The following is a 24,205-nucleotide window of genomic DNA, read 5'->3' as shown; positions in this document are numbered from 1 at the left end:
GGCTGGGTGTCAGCACGCCACCATCCCTTCCTTTAGTCTCAGTGGGAAGCCAGACCCCAGACTGTAGCCTCCTCGGTCCCAGACCAGAAGCTGCCATGACTGTGATGGCCACATCACCCAGCAGGGCAGCAGGGGGTGGGTCACAGCGCCCACAAAGGAGGCGGGGCAGGCAGAGAGCTCCAAGAGAAAGAGGGAGGGTTTCAGGTATCAATTTGCCACAACTTCTCCCCCATTTAACACAGTGAAAATTCAGGGGTCCCGAGGTCATAAACCAGCAACCTCACATTGGCTTTATCTGGTGTCCAGGTAGTTGAACAATCTCTGTATTTTTTAATTCACTGTCAGCATTTAAAAAATCAAGAGGCTATTGCTTAGAAATACCTTTTCTGGGGAAACCTCATCATCCAGATAGCCAGGGCCTGCATGTCCTCTAGAAGTGAGCAGCAGTGCCCCCCTTGGGATGGCAGAGACAGGTGGCCCCAGTCCCCACCACCCCTAACTGTCTCCCAGACATCACAGCCTTGTGTAAGTTGCCCCTTATCATCATACTTGGGTGGTGGCTGCTCTTTTAGTGCAGTTGGGAGGAGAGACGTATTTGAGGCCAGTGTCTATTAAAACGTAGGGAGGCGGGTGGTATAGCTCAAGTGGTAGAGTGCATGCTTAGCACGCACGAGGTCCTGGGTTCAATCCCCGGTACCTCCTCTAAAAATAACTAGTTACCTCCCCCCACCAAATAGGGAGAGGGGACCAAGGCAAATGAGCTGAATGTTTCAAGTAAAACTGAGGCGAGAAGGAAACATCCTTCATGTTTAAAACGCTAAATGTTTGTGCCAAGAATGCAGCTGGCTTGCTTCCCTGGTCCTGGCCGCTGCTGCTTCCTCCCAGACTGTTCCCCAAAAGTGTCCGCTCTTCCTCCCCCAGGGTGGAGATACAGAACCGACCAAGTGGCTTCCTGCTGGCCTCTCTGGGATCCCAGTGCTTCTTGGAAGTGCATCGAGGGGAAAATGGGGACAAGGCCTAGCCCCCACCCAAGTCCACTCGGATGCTGGGATTCTGGGCTGCAACTCCAAAAGAGCAAAGGCTTTGCTGGTCTTCCCAAGGGGTCTGACCCTCTGACGCAGGATGGTGGCACAGAACAGGAGAAAAGCACGCCCCGACCGCTTAGGCCTCCGTCCCGACTGCTGTCCAGATGCACGTTTAACTTTCTCATCTTCCTGGACTCTTCCACTTTGCAAAGTCCCAGGCACTGAGGTTTGCTTTTGTTTTTTGAGAAGGTAGGAAATTTATATTACATCTATCTATCTATCTATCTATCTATCTGTCTATCATCTATCTATCTATCTAATTTCAAAACAAATTCTAGCCCACATTTTGAGCTTAGGAAGAACAAGCCAACCCACTAATTAGTGGTATTAGCTAGAAACAGAAGGGAGGAGCCCTGTGTTTCCAAACCTTCAGTGGCCCATTAGCAACCGTCATGATGGCTATATTATTTCACTTTGTTGTTTAAATCAACTCAGGCCTAACACTGGCCTTTACCCTAAGAAAAAAGAAATTAGTAAAACTCACGGCTTTGATGAGCTAGTGATACATTTAATGCATGAAAATAAATACATGACCATTAAAATTTTTAAATGTCCACCCCCGTATCACCCAGATCCCTTTGTTTCCCGCTGGTCTACATGCTGTGCCTGGGAAAATTCCCAAGGCCTCCAGACTCATCCTGAGCAGGAAGCTTGGCTTGAAGGGAGGGAGAAGGGTGAAGGTTGGCGATCACACCATGTATTCACACTTGGCGGCGAGACAATGTTGTGGGTGTGAAGGAGGAAGTGAGGGGGACCCTCCCCAAGGGACACCCCTGGTTGGCACTGACACGCTGTGTGACTACGACAGGACAGGAGGCAGGCATCTCAAGGGGAGGCCCTCAAATCCGCATCAGCAGAGAAAGCAGGGAGCAGTTAGAGGTCAGAAGGGAGGCACTGCCCACCCTCGATGTCTGTCCCCATGAGCCGAGGGCTTCTCCACTGCCTGCTGGTCTCCCCAGAGGCCTGCCCACCAGCACCATCCTCTGAAACCATGCCCCTCGCTGTGACGCCCATGGGCAGACCCGCAGAAAGGACCAAGAAACTCATTTCCAAGGGGGCTTTGGTTTCTGGGTGGCCCCGCCTCGTCGGGGGGTAACTGGCACTGAAACACTGACTGAATGAGCCCTGGGAGTCACCAGGGGGCTTCGGAAGGTCACCCCCGACGGGGAAGGCCTGGGATCCCGAGGCCCATTTGTGTGGGGGGTACCGGTGGGCGGGCGACCTGCGCTGGGGACATTAAGGTGGGTGAGGGAATGGGAACGTTCCCGCCCCAGAGGGCGTGGAGACTCTAACCCATCCACCGACAACCTCCGGGAGTCTGCTGCCATCCTGGGCTCTGTCTTCGCGGGACCAGTTGGGTGAATGGCTCGCACTGGGGTCTCCCTGGGGCGGGGCGAGTGGCTGCCCCTAGGGGTAGCTGGGGGTGTCCAGAAGAGGGCATGGAGCTTTGCAGCATCCCCCTTCGCCATCCATGGGGCCTCCCAGCTGGTACCCTCGGGTCGGGAGCCAAAGAGTGACTCATCGCAGTAAGAAGGAGTGTGTCTGATCAGTCTGGCAAAGGGAAGAGAGACAGTGAGCTGGGGGAATAAACCCTCAAAACCTTGCCCGCGCCCACTCCCTGCCAGGCACCTGCAGCAGCACAGGGTTGCCTGTAGATCCCAGAAGTCCGTCTCCCAGCCTGGCACGCACAGTGAGGCCACAGCCCTCGTGTACCACTACCCCCATCTCTGCTATTTTTCCCCTGCCAAGCATCCAATCCCACCCCCCATTCCCTGGCACGCGCCCCAGGCCAGGCCAATTTGCATATTCCATCCTCCTGACCACACTGATTGGCTCGGGAATAACAACATGACCCATTCTGCCCAATGAGAGCCTGTCTTAGGATCTTTGCTAAAACTGCTAGGAGAGAAATGTTTTTCTTCCACCTAGCCCTGAAAAACTGGCATGCTGTGAGGGCAAAACAGCTCGTGACCCTCCCACCTGGACGTGTAGGGGAAAGCTGCACTAAAATGGAGACAGAATCCCAACAACGTTTTGAGTCCCTGTTACGTGATGCCCTTTTTCTGCTGAAGCCAGTTTGGGTAAGTCTTTTCGTCACTTTCAAACAAGAATCTCAATATAACCTCAGTCTTTAGAGCTTTCACTTTTTCCTTTGACGCACTACTTTCCCCTTTTCCTAGTGGCCTTGTCAGCTGCACCCTCTGTTGTCACGTGGCCCTTCTGACTAGATTTGAAACTGCACAGCCCAGCTCCTGGCACATAGGGAAAGCTCAGTTTGAACTTCTGTGATAAAGCTGACCTGGCCTCACAACCAGAGCACCTTTCATGTACAGGCCCAGGACTTAGCATGTCACTTGTGTTATCTCATTATTTCTCACAACATCTCCAGGAGGAAGACTATGATAGGCCCATTTTACAGACAAGAAAACTGAGGCACAGGGAGGGTCGGGCCCCCAGTCAAGAAGGAGGATACAGACAAGATGCAAATGCAGCCCCTCCCCTCCCTGCAGCCCTCAAGGACCCAAGCTCTTGATCACTAAATCAGACTTACGTGCCTCTCACCTTTCATTAGATTCATTCAGCAATTTTTAAAAAATTAACCCCACAAATATTCATGGCATACCTATGAGGAGTCAGGTCCAGTTTTTGACCAGGACTAAAGTGCTTCCACTCTCAAACTCCAAGTCTTTGAAAAGTCAACCTTTGCCACTTGATTTAACTGCTCAAGCCACGTCTGTTGATGCCCATGTCTGTCTGGTGCCAAAGTTTTAACTCAATAGCATCTCTACCTCTTATGCACCCTCTCACTTGACACCCTCTGCTTGTCAGCATCCAGCATAAAATTCCATCCTCCAGGAGAACGTGAGATTGACTGTTAACCTCCCTTGTCATGGACATCATACTTCTGCTATTGCAGCCCACCTTGATATCAGCATTTTCAGGCACGTTGTAAGTGTCAGTGCTGCTAATGTCAACCTGACCCTGCCTTGTGTTCCATGGGAATTGTCCGGTGTGTCTCCCTCAACCTGCCATTACAGTGGGGTCTTGCTTTCATCTTGCTGACTTTAATCTTAAATATGCACCATTCCCATTCTCAACTAATGTATGTGCCTCTTGGCTCAGAATGGATCCTAAATATGATGGGCTAGTTGTTACAGACTGCATTGTGTCCTCCCAAAATTCATGTTGAATTTTAAAGAGGTAATTTAAGGTTAGATGAGGCCATAAGGGTGGGGCCCTAATCCAATAGGATCCGAGTCCTTCTAAGAAGAGGAAGAGGCACCAGGAGTGTACACCCTCACAGAGAAAAGTCCATGTTGAGGGCACAGTGAATCTATCTGCAAGCCAAAGAAAGGATTCAGGAGAAACCAACCCTGCTGGCATCTTGATCTTGGACTTCAAGCCTCCAGAACTGTGAAAAAATAAGTTTCTGTTGTTTAAGCCCCCCAGTCTATGGTATTTTGTTATAACAGCCCTGATTAATACATTAATCTCTGTCTTTGTTCAAACAAACCACTGATGACAAAAAATTTGACAGAGCCCTTAGGCCCACCACTGGACACCTCCCTCCTGGCTAATAATCCAAATAATCCAATTCTAACTTACAACCATAACCATAAGTATTAGATTCTGTTTTTCTAACTTGTTCAGGAAAACGCAGCAAGAACCGTTTTCAAAGTGACCTGCTGAAATTTGGAATCACCACATTTATGTCATTTCATGAATCAATCATGTCAATAATCTTATGCAAATTGCTGTGTGATCTTGGGCAAATCACCTGACCCCTCTGGGCATTAAGAAGCCCAGTCTATGACATTTGGGGATGGGGACATCACAATTGTCATTGCTACCATTTATTGCGACCTTCCTAAGTGTCAGGTTACCCTGCCAAGTACACGTCTCATCTCATATAATCCTCTCAACAATCCTACTAGATCTCACTTCCACTGTGAGGAAACTGTGGCTCAGAGAGGTCAAAATGCTTGCTCAAGGTCACACAGCATGTGACCAGCAGGGCATCTCCCCGTCCTGTTACCTGTATTTGTTCTTCTTCCTTGGTGTGAGGGTCGGGATGCTGCCCCTGCAGGAGGTGGTCTCACAGCTCCCGCTAGCCCCTGAGGCCCCTGTACCCACTCCTCTGGTTCTGCTGGCTTTCTCCACCCAGGGTGGGTCAAAATCTGGTGGTGCAGGCCGGGTGCCTGCAGGGCTGCCAAACAAAGTCTCATCCACATACGATGGCCTAACCTTGACCTGGCAGCTGCCTCGGCAGCGCTGCTGAAGGTGGAGGGTCTGCATCCCACTGATGGCCAGCTCCATGGGGGTCTTCATGCTGCCCATGGTCCCCAGTGACAGCAGGTGTGCTTTGCCCACCAGGCCCTGCCTCCAGGGCTCCCTGTAAAAAGGGGTCAGGGTGGCAACCATTTGTCATCAGCAAAGACTGGCAATCTCTTCAGTCCCCCTCCCCATGGCAAAAGGATCTTGTTCTCCTTCAGCCAGTCCTCCTCAAAGGGAAGCTGCCAACCCCAGGGGACATTTCAGAAATATGTTTGACCTTTTCTTAGTTGTTAATGATGGGGACAAAGGTGCCACTGGCAAATATGTAATGTATAAGTACGCATTCCTAGCATACAATGAGTGCTCAGTAAATATTTATAAAATTCTAGAGGGGGATGAAGAGATTTTGCTCATTTCGTCACCAAGCAGAAAACAAACTGTGGTGGGAGGAGGGAGACAGGGCAGGTTCCCATATCCTGTACATATTTATGGGGCAAAAATAATAACCCGTATCAATCCCATGCCTACCTGGTGCAAAGAGCTTTACAAGCATTGTCTCATTTAATCCTCTCAAGAGTCCTGTGAAGTAGCTTCCATTATGTCCATGCTACAGATGACAAAACCGAGGCTTCAAAAGGGCGAAATCACAAGCGGAAGTCCTACCTATAAAGCTAAAACAGTGGAAGCGGAAGTTGAACCTGATAGGAGTCTAGCGCTTGTGCACTTAACCATTCTACTACGGGGGAATCACGACCAGCTCCACACCACCCCGCCTCCCGCGCATTGTCCCACATTCCTCGATCAATGTCCCGTCCCAGTTCACGCCCGAGGTCCCGCATTCTTGAGTTATTTTCCTACCTGAGCATCTTGGCTCAAGGACGTGGGCCGCAACCCTCAGCGCCCCCTCCCCTCAGGTCTGGACTCCTCTGAGGGGACGCTCGGGCCCCTGTGGCACGCGGTACATCCGAGTTCTGCAGCTTGGAATCCCCGGGGCCAGGGAACCCCGGCCTGGGGCACCGCGCGGACGGGCTCCACAGGAGCAGCCAGGCCCTAGCGACGTGTGCTCGGCCCGCTCATTAAACAGCAACCAGCGAGCGGCAGGTGGGGCGGGGCGGCCAGAACCATTAGTTCCTGGGGGGGCTTCGGGGCCTTGTTCCGGATGCCGTGAAATTCCTCAAAGCCAAGGAGAGGAGCCCTCTGCTCCAGTCAGGGGAGTTGTACGCGTGTACGCTGTGTGCCAATCCTCCGGAGGCTGCAAAAGAGAGGCAACGGCGTCCCCCCCTGCCCCGGCCGCGCCGTTGGTACGTCCCCGCAGACTCCGCCCCCTCTCGTTTCCCTGCGCCGGGGCCCGCATGGCGGCCGGCACGCGCCCGGCGGCCGCACCGCGGTCCAGAGCTGCCATGGCCCAGTGGAGGAAGAAGAAGGGGCTCCGGAAGCGCCGGGGCACGGCCTCCCAGTCCCGCAGCAGCGACTCGGAGGACGGCGAGTTTGAGATCCAGGCGGAAGATGACGCCCGGGCCCAGAAGGTAGGAGCGTGGGGCTCGGACACACGTCGGAGCCCGAGTCCCGGCTTCGCGCAGCGCCCCACAGCCTCAGTTTCCCCAGCTGGGGACTGGGCACGGTTGAGTGTGGGGAGAGGTCGGCTGCCGGGTGGTCGGGGCAGGACGTCCGGCCTGAGCACGTGTCTCGGGGCCCGGCACTCTGGGGATCCAGAGGACCGAAGCTCCCTCCTGTGTTCCAGGGGCTGGGGCCTGCGGGCGGGCCTTCCTGGCCGGCTCTTGGTCTCTCGCTTCTCATTGGCTACTTCTTGGCCAAGGAGGCAGGTCCCACTTCCCATTCGTCCAATGAAAAGTGCGGATGCTGAAGCTCTGACTTTGAGAGTTTCGGTGATTCTTGGGAGGTTGAATTGGGGAGAAGGCTGCACCTTGTGCTTTTGGACAGTGATACCCCCACACCTCTGGGAAACTAACAATAAAACTTGCTTTTATGAGTCGCTTACTATGTGCCAGTCTGCTTGCTAAGATCTTTACAAGCCTTGTCATTTAATCCCCCCAACAGCCCTGTGAGCTAAGTGCTGTCATCCTCATTTTCCAGAGGAGGAAACAGAGACCTAGAAGGGTAAAGGAACTTGACCAAGAACTCACCGCTTGTGAGCGGGAGAGCCAGGATTCAAATCCCGGACTGTATGGTTCCGGGCCCTGTGCTGATTTCACCACTGAGTGCCAACTGTATACAGATGAGAGGAGGGCAAGTGTGAGCGCCAAGGGGACCAAAGAGCTGTAGCCCTTTATTTCTCACAGCCTTATGCTTAGCCGGTGCCTGGCACAGAGTAGGTTCTGGGTAAGTAGATGAATGAGTGGGCAGTTATATGAACCGGCATCTATACTCTGAGACCAGATGGGGACCTTATTCCACCCCAGCTGAGCCTCTGTCCGGCACACAGTAGGTGTTCTATAAAGGTGCAGCCCCATGTTGAAAGGTGACCCAACCTTGTACTGGTTGTGGGACATGGGAGAAGTTGCTGAACCTCTCTGTGCCTCAGTTTCCACATGCATAGAAAGCAGATGATTATGTGTGCCTCAAAAACTGTGAAAAGGATCTAATGACAATGTTCATACTTTCTACTTGTCATAAAATATTGCTGGGGCACCAGTGTGTTCCAGCCACTTTGTCAATCATGTGTCTAGAGCAAGGGTTGGCAAACTTTCCTGTAAAGAACCAAGTGGTAAATATTTTAGGCTTTGTGGGACCATATAAGGTCACTGTCTTCTTTGTTTGATTTTTTTTACAATCTTTTAAAATTTAGAAACCATTCTTAGCTCAACGACTGTACAAAAAAGGTGCAGCTCTGACCTAGAGGGTTGTAGTGGACCATAGAGGGTCACAGAGGAAAGGACAGACTCTGAAACCAGGGTTCAAATCCCTCGCTGGCTGTGTGACTTTGGCAAGTCACTTCGCCCCTCTGTGCTTCAGCTTCCTTCTCTGTAAAGTAGAGTAAATAATAGTACCTACTTCACAGGGCTGTTCTGAGGATTAAGTGGGTTAACTTATATGAACGCTCAGCCCAGCACCTGGCTTATAGTAAGTATCATGTGAGTTTTAGCCATTATTATGAATGAGTGCTTTATATATGTTATTTCTGAGAGGAAGGGGACAGCCCTGTGGTCCAAGAAGGCTCCCAGGAGGAGGTGTCTTGGCTTGATTGAGCTGTGCTAGGACACCTGGATGGGCAGAGAGGAGGCCAGGCACCAGAGAGACCAGAACTGGTGAGGGATGATGGGTCAGAAAGGGGATAGGGGTGGGGCAGGGCAGATTGGAAAAGTCTAGTACCTGCCACATAGTAGATATTTTGATTTGCTCCCTAAAGTTTTGAGGGCTTTGAATGACAGGCCAGGATGATGATGATGATAATGACACCAGCATCTGGACACTGCGCTAAGCTTTATACTTAGTCCCTTTTCAGTCTTCACAACACCCCGTGAGGCATTCGCTCTTGTCATCCCCATTTTCCAGATGTGGAAACACAGGCTCTGGGAGATGAAGTCCCTGGCCTGAGGTCTCACAGCTGGTGAGTGACAGAGTTGGGATTGAAATGCAGACAGTCTCTCTGCAGAGCCCCACTCGCTGACCCTCTGCCCTGTCCTGGTCCCATCAAAGGAGAGACCTTTAGCAGAGAAGTCATGTGATCTGGCAATGGCGTCATCGCCTTGGATGGGGCATGGGGAGACTGGCGGCAGGACAGTCCCCCTCCCTGTCCCCTGTGGTCTGACTGTGCCTAGGGTGATGCTGGCTCCCTGTTCCTCCCAGCTGGGACCCGGCAGACCCCTCCCCACCTTCCCCACCTCGGAATGCACCTCGGACGTGGAGCCGGACACACGGGAGCTGGTGCGAGCCCAGAACAAGAAGAAGAAGAAGTCGGGAGGCTTCCAGTCCATGGGTGGGTAAGCCAGGCACCCAGGGAGTTCGGGGGAGGAGCAGCAGGGGGTCACACACCCTCTGAGCTCTGCTCTGGGTCCAGCACTGTGGGAGGTGTTGGGTGGATGGAGGAAGCATTTTCTTCATAGGAGCCACCAGCCTTACACAACAAGGGAACAGTTAGCGCCAAGACTTGGGGCGATATTGGTGCAGGAACAGGCAGAGATGTCCTGCGATTGAGTGGCACGACAGAGTGGCATTTCAGAGCTGAAGGGAGGAGCTGAGATAGTTGGGTGGGATCAGGACATCTGGGCAGCAGAAGGAAAGCTGAACTCTTTCTTGGCTCTTTACAAATCAGTAGCATCTGGAGCAAGGCTTTAAAGATCAAGATGAATATTTTTATAATCTGAGAAAGGAAAAGAGGGCTTTCTAAGTGTGACCTGAGCACCGTTTCATTTGACTGTTTTTCTAATCGGACACGTGTATGCCAAAGACCACTGGAGACTAAACTAAATGCTATACTAGGAATACATTTGCCACTATGGGACAGACAAAGGGTTAATATCCGTAACATACAAAGAGCTTTTACAAATCAGTAAGAAAAAGACAGACACCCTGGTGGAGAATTGGGCAAGGAAAATAGTCAACTGACAAAAGAAATCTAGGCAGTCAATTAATATATTCTAGACATACTGGAATTCATCAAAAATCAAAGGAAAAACAAAAACATATACCTGTGGATGGTTCTTGCCTTTCTGAATCCCTAAGATGAACGGCTGACCACGGAGCAGTGGAAACCATGGTGCCTTTCTGTCTCCAGCCTCCCACCATCCTCCCATCTCCACAAACCCAGGTCACATCGAGGTTCCTCCTGCCCTGCGTGCCCATAGTACCGCGTGCCTCAGTTGTCAGCACCATGCCCGCAACCATCACCATCCCTTGTCACATAACACACTCTTTCTTATAATTATAAAAAGCTTCAAATGTAGAAAAAAATAGAAAATGGTGAGTCTCCACAATACCCATCACCAGCTTCAGCAGTTTTAACCTGGTCAGCAGTTGATCTTGTTCTCTCCGCATCATCCCTGAGGGTTCTGAGGCAAATGTCAGGCATCCCCTCCTGTTAGCCCTGAGTACTTCCCACATGGCTCCAGGAGATGCAGGACCTGGCCACGCCGAAAACAAACACAGTTCCTCCGTATCATCCAAGACTGCGTCAGCGTTCAGACCCCCCCATCGTGTCACGGCATCAAGAGTGTGGAATCCCAGTGACGTTCATACCCCACGATCAGTAGATTTGTCTTTTAAGTCTCCATAAATCCGTCAGCTTTGCTCTGTCACTTTTCTTTTTTTTTCTTGCTGTTCATTTGTTGACAACAGAGTCACTTGTCCTGTGTAGTTTTCTGTCACGTGTCATGGGGCCCCTCCAGCCCCCTGGCCATTCCCGTGTCGTTCCCAGGCTTGAGCTACCCGGTGTTCAAAGGCATCATGAAGAAAGGCTACAAGGTGCCGACGCCCATCCAGAGGAAGGTACGGGCCAAGAGGCGATGCTCATTAGGAGGGTGACCAGCCTGGCCCTCCTGTCTGGCCTCTTGACATCCACCCCTCTTCCCCACCGTTGTATCCGTCATCCCCTCTTACTCTGGCTGAAGCCCCATGAGCCTGCCCATTTCACAGGTGGAAAAAGTCAGGCCCAGCAGAGCAGGAGCTCCACCCTGGATCTCTCTGCCACTCACACTGCCCACTGCCGAGTTGCAGCCTGGGCAACTCGCAGACGCCCCATTATCACCTGGGCCTCATGGTGGTTGTGCTGAAACATTTAGTTTAGAGGGAGACAACATTTCTGTGGGGCCCTGAGAAGGACTAGACAGGGACATAGAGTCAGGCTTAACCTGAGGAAGGATGTAGGAACAGTGGGGAGAGTTGGGAGTCACAGGCTGCTCATCCCTGGAGGTGTGCAGACAGGCTTTGGCAAGAATAGGATCAGGGCTGGGAGGCAGGCCGGCCCCCCTTCACTGAGCTGCCCTGGTTCTCCCAGGCCCTGGGGACCTGCCGCTCTGGGTCACATGGTGCTTGGGCGCAGGAGGTGACCTCGCCCCTCCCCTCAACCCATTCCTCCACAGACCATCCCGGTGATCCTGGATGGCAAGGACGTGGTGGCGATGGCCCGGACGGGCAGCGGCAAGACGGCCTGTTTCCTCATCCCCATGTTCGAGCGGCTCAAGACCCACAGCGCCCAGACCGGGGCCCGCGCCCTCGTCCTCTCCCCCACCCGAGAGCTGGCCCTGCAGACCATGAAGTTCACCAAGGAGGTGTGTCTGGCGGGGGACTGAGCCAGGGCCACGCAGGGAGGCCTGAGTCAGCTTCCATCACCATCTCAGTCTCTCTCTCTCTGTTTGCACAGCTTGGCAAGTTCACTGGCCTCAAGACTGCCCTGATCCTCGGCGGGGACAAGTAAGTGCCCGTCGCCTGAGCTGCTGCCCGCCCCCTCACGCAAGCCCACCCCGTGTCTCTCCAGGGGGCATTAGATCGACTAAGCCCGTGCTTATTAATAGCAACAAGTCTCCACACGTTCTTAAAAATGCTTTAGTTTGCTTGACTTGGGGCTGCTTAAAGTGCAATGTGCAAAAATCACAGAACGTTTGTAGTAGCTCAAATTTGCAAAATACTGTATTTTTCCTGATGTGCTTATACCATCCTTCGGGGGTAGCAGGCACCCCACCTCTTTTATAGATGAGCAGACTGAGGAAGTGACGGGCCCAGAGAGCCACACGGTGCTTTGATATTAGAGCTAAGATTAGAACCCCTGTACGCCCATCCCACAGTTTCTCCCTCAAAGGGCAGCCCCTTCCTCAATCTTCTCTCAGAATGTCACTGTCACCAGTCACTCTTGATTCTGAGAGAGTGTTTTGCTTTTCAGGGTTCTTTTGTCTACATTATAATGTATTATCTCTATAGCTGTGATGGTCAGAAATGCCTCCCTGAGCTAGACCTGGCCCAGAATCCTGGCTCCTACAGGTGACCCAGGGGCGATTCAGAGAACTAAAGTTAGGGATCTGTGCTCAAACAGTTTGAGAACAAGGACACAGACATCAAAGAAACCTGGTTCTAGGTGGAGCAGGCAGTTCCAGGGTTAGTTGTTAGGTGGCCCGTGGGTCAAAGGTGGTTTTGTTGCAATCCGGACAGAGCCAGTGAGATGAGTCCATCTCTTTGGGGAACTCTGTTGTATCAATTCTTTTGTATGTTTAAACTTGTATCTCTTGTCAAGGCAGTGATTTTGCCTAGTATCTCAGCAATAGCCTTTCCCGGCTATTGCCAGTTCCAAGCCCGGGATCAAGGTGTGAGACTCACCTGGGCGTTTGGTGATGGGAAGGGAGAGAGACAAAAGAGACCTGTTCTATCAAGCTGACACCTCCTCTTCTCCCTAGAATGGAAGACCAGTTTGCAGCCCTGCATGAGAATCCCGACATGTGAGTTTGCAGGTTGGGGGTAATGTTCTGGGGCCCCTTCCCACATGGCCAGTGAGTGGCTGGGGCATGAGCAGAGGGCTGTGCTGGTGGCCCTGGCCCTGGGTGACCCTGGCATGCACATCCACTTCCAGAATCATTGCTACCCCTGGGCGCTTGGTGCACGTGGCCGTGGAGATGAACCTGAAGCTCCAGGGTGTGGAGTACGTGGTATTTGATGAGGCCGACAGGTAAGGCTGCAGGTGCCACCCAGGCACTTGTGTCAGGGTTGGCCAGGAGGAAGGGCTCTGCCAGGAGAGACCTAGGTGGCCAAGACTGAAGCAGCAGTTCCCCAAGTGTGGGCAACAGATCGACTGTAGGCAACGCCAGAGCTGATGGGGCTCCCTGGACCAGCAGTTTTTATCTTGTATTACTTTTAGGAATATTGAAAAAAATAGTAAAACAACAAACCCACGATTTCAAAGAGATAAAAAGTAGCACAAGGTTGAGAGCACGGTGTGGAGCCAGACCCAGGTGGGATCAAATCCCAGTAAACTGTGAACTGGGACAAATCCCTGAGGGTCAGTGGGCCTTGGCAGCCTCAACTACAAAGTGGGGACAAAATAGCAGGGACCTCACAGGGGTGCTCGAGGACTAGGGGAGCTGGTATTTATAAAGTGCTTAGAACCGTGCCTGGCCCAGAGGGACGGCTGCTGCTGTTGAATTTGTAGGAAAACTGAGAGCCGACCCAGGATTTCAAGGTCATTATTGCTTAGGAGGAGGCTGTCAAGTAGAGAAAAAGTGGGCTGAATTAAGGAACCATGTGAAGCAAACACCAGTCCTCGTGGCAGAAAGTCTGATGGGGGCAAGGATGACAGGTTTGGAATTCATCAGAAAGGAAGCCCTTGTCCTGACCGGGTCCCGCCCTCCGCCCTCCCAGGCTCTTTGAAATGGGGTTCGCAGAGCAGCTGCAGGAGATCATCGGCCGCCTCCCCGGGGGCCACCAGACCGTCCTGTTCTCCGCCACGCTGCCCAAGTTGTTGGTGGAGTTCGCCCGGGCCGGTGAGGGAGCCGGGGGAGCGGGGCTGGTGGCTGGGACTCGTGGGGGCGAGGGTGGGGCAGGGCGCCTCTTGTCCTTCAGCGACACCCCACCCATCCTCCTCTGTTGCCCACCGCAGGCCTCACGGAGCCCGTGCTCATCCGGTTAGACGTGGACGCCAAACTCAACGAGCAGCTCAAGGTGAGGCTCCGCGCCTGCCCCTTCCCCAGCCCACGGCCTGGACCCCCTGAGCCAACCCGAGCGGCCCCTCTCCCCGCAGACGTCCTTCTTCCTCGTGCGCGAGGACGCCAAGGCCGCTGTCCTGCTCCACCTTCTGCGCACCGTGGTGCGGCCCCAGGACCAGACCGTGGTGTTTGTGGCCACCAAGCACCACGCGGAGTATCTCAGTGAGGTGAGCGTGGGAGGGGATGGGCACGGACGGCTCCTCCCACCCCACCCCACCCTCCTCCCGCGCCCCCTCATCACCTGCTCGGAGCTGCAGTTCTGCGTACGGCCGCCAGGGGACAGCACCGGAATGGCACTTGGGCCTGGCCAGGGCTCCGTGCTTTATTACTCCTTTACACTTTTTATTATAAAAACTTTCAAACATCTACCAAAGCCAGAAAATACCATAATGAAATTCCAGATACTCAGTTATCAACCCACGCCACCTTTGATTTATCTGATATTCATTTGCTCCCTCCAGGGTATTTTGAAATTATCCCAGCCATTCTCAATCCCAGCCATCCTATCATTTTTCTGTAGATTTTCAGTGTCGCATGTGCTTCAGCTTTCTAAAACTGAGCAATAGCCTGCGCACTGTAAGCTGTGTGAGGTCCCCTGATCTTAAGTGAGCAGCTTGATGAGCTTTTCCACGTGTACACCTGGACTCTGGTGGAGGGGGGGTCCCCTAACCCCCAGGGCTGCCCAGGACCCCCCCTGAGTTGGTGCAGCCACGTCAGGACAGCCACACCTGGGTTCTGTTATTTGAGGACACAGTTCGCTGAGTTTCCCGTATTTAATGCATGTTTGACATAATGGTGCTTCCTCCATGTAGTCACTGATGAATAAAACCAAAATAGCTATTTTTAAGGAGCAGTTAACACTTTCATGGTGCTTCCTGTATTCCGGGCCCCGTTCTCACCACTTTATGTGTATTAGCTCATTTAATCCTCATAGCAGAGCTACAGAGAAGGAACTGTTAATTCTCCCCTTTCTGCAGACGAGGAACATGAAGGCACAGAGAGGTTAGGGAGCTGGGGCAAGGTCACAGAGCTGGTTAGTGACAGTCAGGATGAGGCTTGTGTCCTGGGGCGGGGGGGCATGTGCAGCTTCCCTAAGGGAGTTACCTGTATGTGCCATCTTTTTTGACATCCAGACAATCCCACAGAGAGGTGATATGAGCCCCATTTATACTGATGAAGATTCCGAACCAGGGTCACCCAGCTGAGCTGAGGTTCAAACTAAGGGTGCCCACCTCCAGAACCAATGTCATGGCACCCTTCCTCTCCTCACTGCCCAGCACACACCCCTTTCCCTCCCTCCTGTCTTCACTCTGAGCAGCTGCTGACGACCCAGCGAGTGAGCTGCGCCCACATCTACAGCGCCCTGGACCAGACAGCCCGCAAGATCAACCTGGCCAAGTTCACTCACGGCAAGTGCTCCGCCCTCATCGTGACAGACCTGGCAGCTCGGGGCTTGGACATCCCGCTGCTGGACAACGTCATCAACTACAGCTTCCCTGCCAAGGGCAAGCTCTTCCTGCACCGTGTGGGTAAGGAGCCTGGGGCTGGACGGGGCTTCAGCAGGGGCGGCTGGGATTAGAACTCCCCCTCTTCACCATGGTCCCTCTTTGCCATTCTGGTACACAGCTGCCATTTTGGGGTGTCCTTTGCCACTGTGACATTCTTTTCTTATACTATGATGAGATACACATAATATGCAAGTATCATTTTAACCACTTTTAGGTATAAGTTCAGTGGCATTAGGTACATTCACATGGTTGTACAATCATCCATCTTCAAAGCATTTTTATCTTAACAAACTGAAACTGGTTAAAACCGTGTACCCAGTAAACGAATTCCTTATTCCCCCTCCCCCAGGCCCGGGTAAGTACCATTCCTTCTTTGCCTTCTTTTAACTCATAAATGTGTGGATTGTATTTACAAATATGGGTACATTAGATACGTGTGTGTGAGAGAGGCATCTGGCAGGCAGGTTCCTTTGAATTGTCCTGTATGTGATTGAACGTTGTTGACTGTGTAAATTCTGGCTGCCCGTGGCGGGCTGCCCATGGCTGCACCTTCGGGGTGCAAGGAGGGCCTCCACCTGGGTCTCCAGCCTCGGGTCTAGGGGGGCTCATCTCCCTGTTGGCCACTGCCTACTGTGCCCTGGATTCCATCATTCTCGAAGGGCTGGCTCTGCATGTCCCTGGAGGCATCCTTAAAACCCCCAAAGGGACTTTCTCATGTGCTGTGTGACCAACAGTGGGAACCAGACCACCTCAAACGAGTCTTCCAAACATGGTGACACTTTGTTTTCGCAAGATGCAGAAACCAACCAAAGTGGAGTTGCTATACTTGGATTTACCGAACCCAAAATTAGAATCACACTAGACGCTCTTTCCTATAACCTTCTCCTGTCCTCTGTGTACATCATGCTTGTTTTTCATTCACCATTTAAACATCATTCTATGACTGGGGCCAGCAAATTGTTTCTGTAAAGGACCAGATAGTCAATATTTTAGGCTTTGGGACCGTATAGTCTCTTACAGATCTTGGCTCTTGTAGCATAAGAGCAGCCACAGACAGTATGTGAATGAAGGTGCATGTCTGCCTGCCAATGAAACTTTTATTTTATATACAAACAGGCCCGGGGAGGGGGCTGGATTTGGCCACAGGCCACAGTTTGCAGCCTGTTTCCTCAGCTAGGTGGTCATCAGCTAATTAATCCTCTACCCTTAAGTCTTCCAAGTGGTTTCCAGTTTGGGGCTCTTCCAGGCAGAGCTGCAGTAGGGACCCCTGTGAGTGAATCTTTGGATCCTGGGTTATTTCCCTGGGAAAATCCCCCAAAGTAAGGATGCTGAGAACTTCTGATACTGATAACGATCAGTGTCTTGTCTCTGTTTCTGCTCACCTCCCAGAGCACCATGTGGGCTCAGGCCGCCCCGCACAGGTAGCCCTGGTGACGATCACTGCCCCTCCCCCTTTCGTAGGTTGGATACTGCTCTGCAAGGTGGGGCTGTGACCTGGCTCGCACCCTTAGGGCTGGGCAGGTGGGACTCATGCTGGGCTGTGAGTCCTCTGCCTTTGCTCCATCCTGACCACCTCCTCCTGCAGGCCGCGTGGCCCGGGCCGGCCGAAGTGGCACGGCCTATTCCTTGGTGGCCCCAGACGAGATCCCCTACCTGCTGGACCTGCACCTCTTCCTGGGCCGTGCCCTCACCCTCGCCCGTCCCCATGAAGAGCCCTCAGGTGAGGGGAAGCTGGGAAGGGGCTGGGGTCCCCCCTGGAGTTCATGGTGTAGAGGGGCAATGGTGGAGGTGGGCCAGACTGTCCTGGCTTTAGGACTTAACCCCTGGGGAAGATCCCTATATTTTAAAGTCAGTAAGAGGCAGTAAGTATCTTAGGGTCTGCAGGCCATGTAATCCACAGCAGCCCCTCTCCTGTGCTCTTGTACAAAATTAGCCGCACAATGCAAACATGAGTTAATAGGGCTGTGTTCCATCAAACTGTGTTTATAAAAACAGTAGGAGCTGATTTGGTTTCTTTCGTGATTCAGGACCCAGAGCGGGGCTGAGGAGGGGAGGCGGGGCCGTGGGCAGGTGGGCGGGGCCTTAAGACGTCTGACCTGGCTCCTCGCGGGGGCGGCAGGCGCGGGCGCCCTGGATGGGGTGCTGGGCCGGGTGCCGCAGAGCGTGGTGGACGACGAGGACAGCGGCCTGCGGAGCACCCTGGAGGCGTCGCTGGAGCTGCGGGGCCTGTGCCGCGTGGCCGACAACGCCCAGCAGCAGTACGTGCGCTCACGGCCAACGCCGTCCCCCGAGTCCATCAAGAGGGCCAAGGAGCTGGACCTCGCGGCGCTGGGGCTGCACCCCCTCTTCAGTGAGTCCTAGCACCGGGCGGGGGGCGGCGGGCCCTGCAGAACCCACCCCCGGCCTCACGCCTCCCTCCCCACCAGGCTCCCGCTTCGAGGAGAAGGAGCTGCAGCGGCTGACACTGGTGGACCGCATCAAGCACTACCGCTCCCGGGCGGTGAGTCGGGGGTCGTGCCTGTGGGCCCACGGTGGCCCCTGTGGTGCAGGAACTCTGAGCTTCTGACCTCCAGCAGGACCCGAGCAGGGATTTTCTCAACCCGCAGCTCTGGCTGTGTCAGCTTCTCTAGAGCTGCCCCTTGCTCTGGAACCATCCCTGCTGGACCACAGCAGGTTTCCCACGTGGCAACCATTTCCTACCCCTTACAGATGGGAAGACCGAGGCTCACAGGGCAGTGATGCCCTGGCCCTGTTAGAGGCCTGAGGAGCTGGCTTTCCCTACCTTTAATCTCCTCCTGACTCCCATTGGGGGCCCCATCATGTGCCCAAAAGCAGGAAAGACCTGCCTGCCAGCATCAAGAAAAAGGAGCTGGGGCCTGTCATGATTAAGAGCAGTGGTTCTGGAGCCAGTGAACCTGGGTTGAAATCTCAGATCTGGCTTGTCCCAGCTGTGTGACCTTGGGCAAGTTACTTGCCCTCTCTGGGCCTCTCTTTGTAATTGTGAAAAGCAGGTACTGAGCAGAAAGGAATTGGGAATAACGTTCCAGAGAGCACACCAAGTGGGAAGGGGGTAGCTGGAGAGGAGGAGGCAAGGGGTAAAGGCCTTGGGTGTCCCTCCACAGACCATCTTTGAGATCAATGCCTCTAGCCGGGACCTCAGCAGCCAGGTGATGCGCGCCAAGCGGCAGAAGGACCGCAAGGCCATCGCCAGCTTCCAGCAGGGGCGGCAGGAGCGGCAGGAGCACCTGGCCGGCCCAGCCCCGAGCCTCCCGGCACCAGCACCGCAGGAGGAGCAGCTTGAGAAGGAGGAGGAGACGGTGGGAGAGAGCATAGAGGTACAGCGCCCACCCTGGGGACCTTGGAGTCTGGCCTGGCGTTAGGGAAAGGATGGGTCAAGACCCACCACCCCATGGGGCTGACCTCGGGGCTCTGAGCAGCCGCTGGGGTGGATGCGGTGATTCCAGTCCCATCTCGGATGCATGTGGAAATCAGTGACCCAGCCTCAGCCTCCCTATCTGCAGAACGGGGTCATGGTACTCGTCCACCATCCCTTGCCTGAAACCCTGGGGGCCAGATACATTGTAGGATTCAGAATCTTTACAGTGGGTAAGCTATGTTTGATATGACACCTTCAGCACGGTCTGAGGTGTCACTGCTGTCAAATGTATGAGTTTCTGCAGCGAGACATGCAGGTCCCCACAGTAAGAGGGCAGACACAGCTTCTCGTTGGCTCAGGTCGGCTTTTGCCACCACGTGAATTTCAGGAAAGTTCCTTTTCAGAATGCTGTGGACTAGGGTGGTGCAGCCAAGTGACTGCATTGCCTGGTCCTGGGCCCGCTGGGCAGATTTAGGGCAGCACGTGGAGGATTCCCATGGGCCTAGTGGTCGCTGTGGCAGTGTCATCATCACCACCTGCAGTCTCAGCCTGAAATCCTGGGCAGGTGGAAAGGGGCGGAGCGGGGACTGTTAGCACCGAGGACGTGACACAGGCAGGGTCAAGCACTGGACCTTCGTGGCATAAGGCAGGGGTGGGGGACCAGAATGTCCTGTTCACCTGGTGGGTAGAGTCCTGGGCCTTTTCATCCTCCAGTACATCCCTCTTATATCTGACTAGGATAGGGGGTTCAATAGACAAAAATGCACTTGAAAACCCCTGGACTTGTCCATGTCGTATAGAGCAAGGCCAGTCCCAGAGAGGGACAGAACCTTGCCTTGGTCACCTGGCCTGGGGGACTGAGCTGGGACTGGAACAGGGCTCTTGCCCTGGTCAGCACCCTGCCCTCCTGCACCCCCACTTGTCCTGCCCCTGCTGGTGCTTGAGGCAGAGGACTTGCTGTGTGTGCAAGAGGAAACAGAGGGTCTAAATGGCAATGCCAAGCTTTCAAAGTCCCAGAAGCCCCTGGCCCTCAACCCCAGCTGGTGGGTGGGGAGGCCAGGTCCACTGTCCAGGGGCTGCAGGTGTGACCCGGGGCCTCGGTCTCTGCCAGGACGTCTTCACAGAGGTTGTGGGCCGGAAGCGCCAGCAACCAGGACCTGTCCGGGGAGCCAAGAGGCGGAGGGAGGAGGCCCGGCAGCGGGACCAGGCGTTCTACGTCCCCTACCGGCCCAAGGACTTCGACAGCGAACGGGGGTGAGTGGCCATTGGTCCCTGGGTGGGGCGGGTGAGCTTGATCCCTCACCAACCCCATGGTGTCTCTGCACCCCTTCTCTGCAGCCTGAGCGTCAGTGGGGATGGGGGCGCCTTCGAACAGCAGGTGGCTGGTGCTGTCCTGGACCTGATGGGGGACGAAGCCCAGAACCTGACCAGGGGCCGGCAGCAGCTCAAGTGGTGAGTGAGCCAGTGGGCCTGCCCCTGCCATGCCCACCTGTCTGTCACTTAGTCATCACCACAAGCGTATGACCCCCGACTGTCCTGATTCTGGTTTGATCCCCTAGAGCAGGAATTATGACATCCCCACCCCTCATTTGATTCAGCACAGCATAAATTATGACTCCCCGGTCCTGTTCCTGTGTGGTCACACATGACAGGGATCTTGACCCCATCTGTCCTTTTGGGTGCCTAGTCTTTCTAGACCTGGCTCATGACCCTTTTGCCTATTTGGACTATCGTTCTGGAGAAGCGAAGTGGCTCAACCTAGAGTCACAGAGCCAGGTGGTGGCAAAGCAGGGATCCAGAGCCCCCAGGGTCCCCTGTCCTTGATCCAGGTCCCCTGATCCCTTCTGCCTTTTGAGACCTGGGCTGCCAGACAGATGAGGAGGGGCAGAGAACAGGCCTTTATGGAGCACCTGCTGCGTGCTGGACGTTGGTGTGCTGCGTTCCTTGAATCCTCCAACAACCCAATGAGAGGGTCGAGGGAAACAGGCCCCAACGGCAAGCGGGCCACCTCCCAACCCTGCACACCTCCCAACTCCTTCTCCTGCAGGGACCGGAAGAAGAAGCGGTTTGTGGGACAGTCGGGACAGGAGGACAAGAAGAAGATCAAGACGGAGAGTGGCCGCTATATCAGCAGCTCCTACAAGCGGGACCTGTATCCGGAAAGGCGGGGCCGTAGAGGGCGGGGCCGAGCTCTACCTTTGCACTTCCTATTGTAGGTGGAGGGCGGGGTCAGGAAGGGGCGTGGTCTAGCATCTCAACCATCCCAACTCCTATAGGTGGGGCGAAAGGGGGGTGGGGTCGAGGGATTCAACCAGCACACCCGCTATAGGAAAGGCCTGTATCTTGGGGGGGGGGGTGCCTGCTCCCAGCCAGAGGGCATCAAGATGCTGCACGCAGCCTCCTTAATGCAGCCTCCTAGCTACCAAAAGTGGAAACAGAAACAGAAAATTGATGATCGTGACTCAGAAGAGGAAGGGGCATCGGGCCGGCGCGGCCCAGAGCGAAGAGGTGGGAAGCGCGGCCGAGGGCAAGGTGAGAGCCGGGGTAGGATTGTCCTTAAAACGCAGGTTGGCAAATAGTACATTTGGTCATCTTGAGGACCTGGTCCTCTTGATCTGGCCTGGGTCCCTCAGCTGGTGACAGGCTATGGTGGGATTTGAACCTGGCTCTGCTGCCAGAGCTTGTGCTTAACCATCATGGCCTGGGCCAACTGCCATGAGTGCCAGCACCTTGGTCAGTCCCTCATGGCAGAGGGGCGCCTTGGGGGTGGTGATGATCGTGACCTTTGACATGCTTTGAGGGGAGGAGGTGAAGCCTGGCCCCATCCCACTGCTCCCCCACCCTGGGGCCGAGCACCCACTGTCAGAGCGCGGTTCCCACTTGCTGTGTGGGGACAAGTTCTGCTGGACCCTCACCATATGTGACCTGGCGGCAAGAAGCCTGAGAGTGCCCGTCTTTTCAGGCGAGGAAACGAGGGACTCCCAAGGGCAGTGACTGGTCCTGGGTCACCTGGCTGCCCGCCGCCTCCGCCCAGGGCCTCCCCTATGGAGAGGGGAGCTTGGACCATGTTCTGGGCCTCTCTCTTGGGCGGGCCTCAGCCCTGCTTACCTCCCCTAGGCCTGCAGGGCTGCTCACTGCCTCCTCAGTGTCCGAGTCTGCATCCTTCAGCCTGGGGCCTGCTCCCTGTCAGGGCCCTGGGGGCCCTCCTGTCCACCTCACCCAGGGCCTCCTTTGCTCTCTGCACCTTCCTCTCTGTCTCTGTCGGCATTCTTCTTCTCTAACGGAGATGCCTCCTCCGTTTCTGTCTCGAGCTCTCCCTCTGTTTCTGTCTTTGATTTTCTCCGATGCATTCTCTCTCATCCTGTGTGTCTCTTTCTCTCTGGGTCTGTGTTTCTTTCCATCTCTGACTCTGTGTCTCTGTCCCTTTTTCTCTCTTCATTCTCTTCGTCTTTCTCCTTGTCTCTGTCTCTCTGTATCTCTCTCTCCATCTTCTCTCCCATTGTTTCTGTTGCTTTCTCTGCACACACACATGCACGCGTTTGCACACGTTTGCATGCGTGCACGCACACACACACATACACACACACCCCTCCCAGCCTCTGTCTCTCCCTGCTCTGTCTCTGTGGATGTGCCCTTGCCTCCCTGGGGCCCTTCACCCCTCTCTCCTCAGCTCTGGATTGGGCCTGGGGTGGAGCAGGCTGCTGCTGTGGGCTCGCTGGGCCTGGCGTGGTGAGGGTGGCCTGTGAGCTTCAGGAAAAAGCAGCTCTTCTCCCCCTGTATTTTGTCCTTGCTGGGGGTGATGGGTCCTTGTCAGGTGCCCCGGGCCCAGTAAAGACATGAGGGCCGCCTTAATGATCATCTGTGTGGGAGCCATGCTAAGGTCACTGCCATGGGGGAGGAGAAGCTGGGCCTGGGGGGAGGGGAGCACAGAAGAGGAGGGGCACAGGGCTTAGTGGGGAGCCAAGGGCAGGCTGTAAAGTGCCCTCCCAGAGACCTGGGAGAGCAAGCAGGGCAAGGCCGCTGACCTCTGCCGCTTTGCTGGGTGACCTTAGACAAGTCCCTTCCCCTCTCTTGCCTTCTCTGATTTCTCTCCTGCCAAAGGAAGGTTAATCTCCAGCCTGTTTTCATCTAAAAGGCTAGAGCATGCAGTCCACAGAGACAGAGGCTGGATTCTGTCTGGGTCCCCAGTGCCCGGCATAGGGGAGGCACTCAGAAACCTTTGTTGAATGATTTGTAATTGTCATAGTTACCTGTACGAGGCCCTTACTGTGGACTCGGCCTTGTTGTGAGCACCGCACACATAGTAACTTACTTACTCCTCACTAGGACCTGTGAGGCAGGTGCTATTAATCATAATTCACAGGAGGGGAAACAGGCACAGAAAAGTAGAGAGGCTTGCCCAGGGGCCAAGAGGTCGCACTGGGATTTGAACCCCGGCAGTTTGGGCTGGAGGATCCATGCTACTGTTGACCGGACTATTTAAGCTTTACTAAGCCATTACTATGTGTCGGCTGCTGGGACCGCAGCAATGAATGCAGAATGTGAGGGGTGGGGGAGCAAGCTGGAGGCTTTTGGGAGGAGGAGACATTGGGAGTCGGCCCCAAAGGCCAAGCTCCCTGAATCCCTGTCCTGGCAGGTGTGTCCCAGCCCCGCGCCACCAGCGCCACCGGAGGCCGCGTGCGCTCAGAGCTCAAGACCAAGCAGCAGATCCTGAAGCAGCGGCGCCGAGCCCAGAAGCTGCGCTTCCTGCAGCGCGGGGGCCTCAAGCAGCTCTCTGCCCGCAACCGGCGCCGCGCCCAGGAGCTGCAGCAGGGCGCCTTCGGCCGGGGCGCCCACTCCAAGAAGGGCAAGATGCGGAAGAGGATGTAAGGAAGGTGGCCCAGCCCCGTGGTTCCTCGCTTGGTCTGAGTGTGGATGTTAGCAACGTTCCCCGTGTCCCGCCGTGTGCCTGGCCCTATGCTGAGCGCTGGGGGGGGGGGGTGTCCCTGCAGGAGCTGTCATCCGTGCAAGGGAGTGTGGCCACAGAAGGGCAGCAGCTGCCTCTGCCTGAGACAGGGACATTTGAGCAGAATGTTGAAGGGTGTGTAGGAGTTTGCCAGCAAGGCCAGACAGGCCAAGACCTGAGTTGGCAACTCGGTTGCTGCTACTTCCATGTGTTCTGGTTTGGAGGTGGTGGCCACATGTGTCTCAGCCTGAGTGCTTGAGGCCCAATGATGTATTTTTAATGTAATAAAACTTTATTGAGCACCTCCAGTGGACCAAGAGTACAGTCTACTCCAGGAGTGGAAGAGACAGGCCTGGGTACTAAGTCTCAGC

General features: G+C 54.6%; 2 protein-coding genes across 2 annotated transcripts; one reads left to right on the top strand and one right to left on the bottom strand.

The window, feature by feature from the left end:
• Positions 1–1,556: 1,556 nt before the first annotated feature.
• Positions 1,557–6,702, bottom strand: RITA1 (RBPJ interacting and tubulin associated 1). Its single transcript, XM_006204776.4, has 4 exons — positions 6,219–6,702; positions 5,889–6,031; positions 5,122–5,478; positions 1,557–2,636 (listed from the first exon to the last, which is right to left on the bottom strand). Exons 3-4 carry the CDS (start codon positions 5,421–5,423, stop codon positions 2,129–2,131), a joined length of 810 nt encoding a protein of 269 aa, XP_006204838.2. The 5' UTR covers positions 5,424–5,478; positions 5,889–6,031; positions 6,219–6,702; the 3' UTR covers positions 1,557–2,128.
• On the top strand, positions 6,670–24,142 carry DDX54 (DEAD-box helicase 54). Its single transcript, XM_072953275.1, has 20 exons — positions 6,670–6,886; positions 9,168–9,297; positions 10,735–10,805; positions 11,399–11,587; positions 11,680–11,729; positions 12,704–12,745; positions 12,877–12,972; positions 13,662–13,783; positions 13,900–13,961; positions 14,041–14,172; positions 15,324–15,534; positions 17,099–17,233; positions 17,633–17,863; positions 17,940–18,013; positions 18,636–18,848; positions 20,001–20,143; positions 20,228–20,341; positions 20,937–21,041; positions 21,309–21,421; positions 23,526–24,142. Exons 1-20 carry the CDS (start codon positions 6,713–6,715, stop codon positions 23,756–23,758), a joined length of 2,640 nt encoding a protein of 879 aa, XP_072809376.1. The 5' UTR covers positions 6,670–6,712; the 3' UTR covers positions 23,759–24,142.
• Positions 24,143–24,205: the final 63 nt, after the last annotated feature.

This window comes from Vicugna pacos, chromosome 32 (assembly GCF_048564905.1).
Source record: "Vicugna pacos chromosome 32, VicPac4, whole genome shotgun sequence".
NCBI lineage: Eukaryota > Metazoa > Chordata > Mammalia > Artiodactyla > Camelidae > Vicugna > Vicugna pacos.
The sequence above is the reverse complement of the archived record's forward strand: the minus strand, read 5'-3'. Positions and strand labels throughout refer to the sequence as shown.

Coding starts and splice junctions, on each gene's coding strand:
- RITA1 (XM_006204776.4), bottom strand. CDS start 5,423: ATGGGCAGCATGAAGACCCCCATGGAGCTGGCCATCAGTGGGATGCAG. Junction 2,637..5,121: donor AGGAAGAAGAACAAATACAG/GTAACAGGACGG, acceptor TCCCTTTGCCAG/ACTGATCAGACACACTCCTT.
- DDX54 (XM_072953275.1), top strand. CDS start 6,713: ATGGCGGCCGGCACGCGCCCGGCGGCCGCACCGCGGTCCAGAGCTGCC. Junction 18,014..18,635: donor AGCACTACCGCTCCCGGGCG/GTGAGTCGGGGG, acceptor GTCCCTCCACAG/ACCATCTTTGAGATCAATGC. Junction 20,144..20,227: donor GACTTCGACAGCGAACGGGG/GTGAGTGGCCAT, acceptor CCTTCTCTGCAG/CCTGAGCGTCAGTGGGGATG.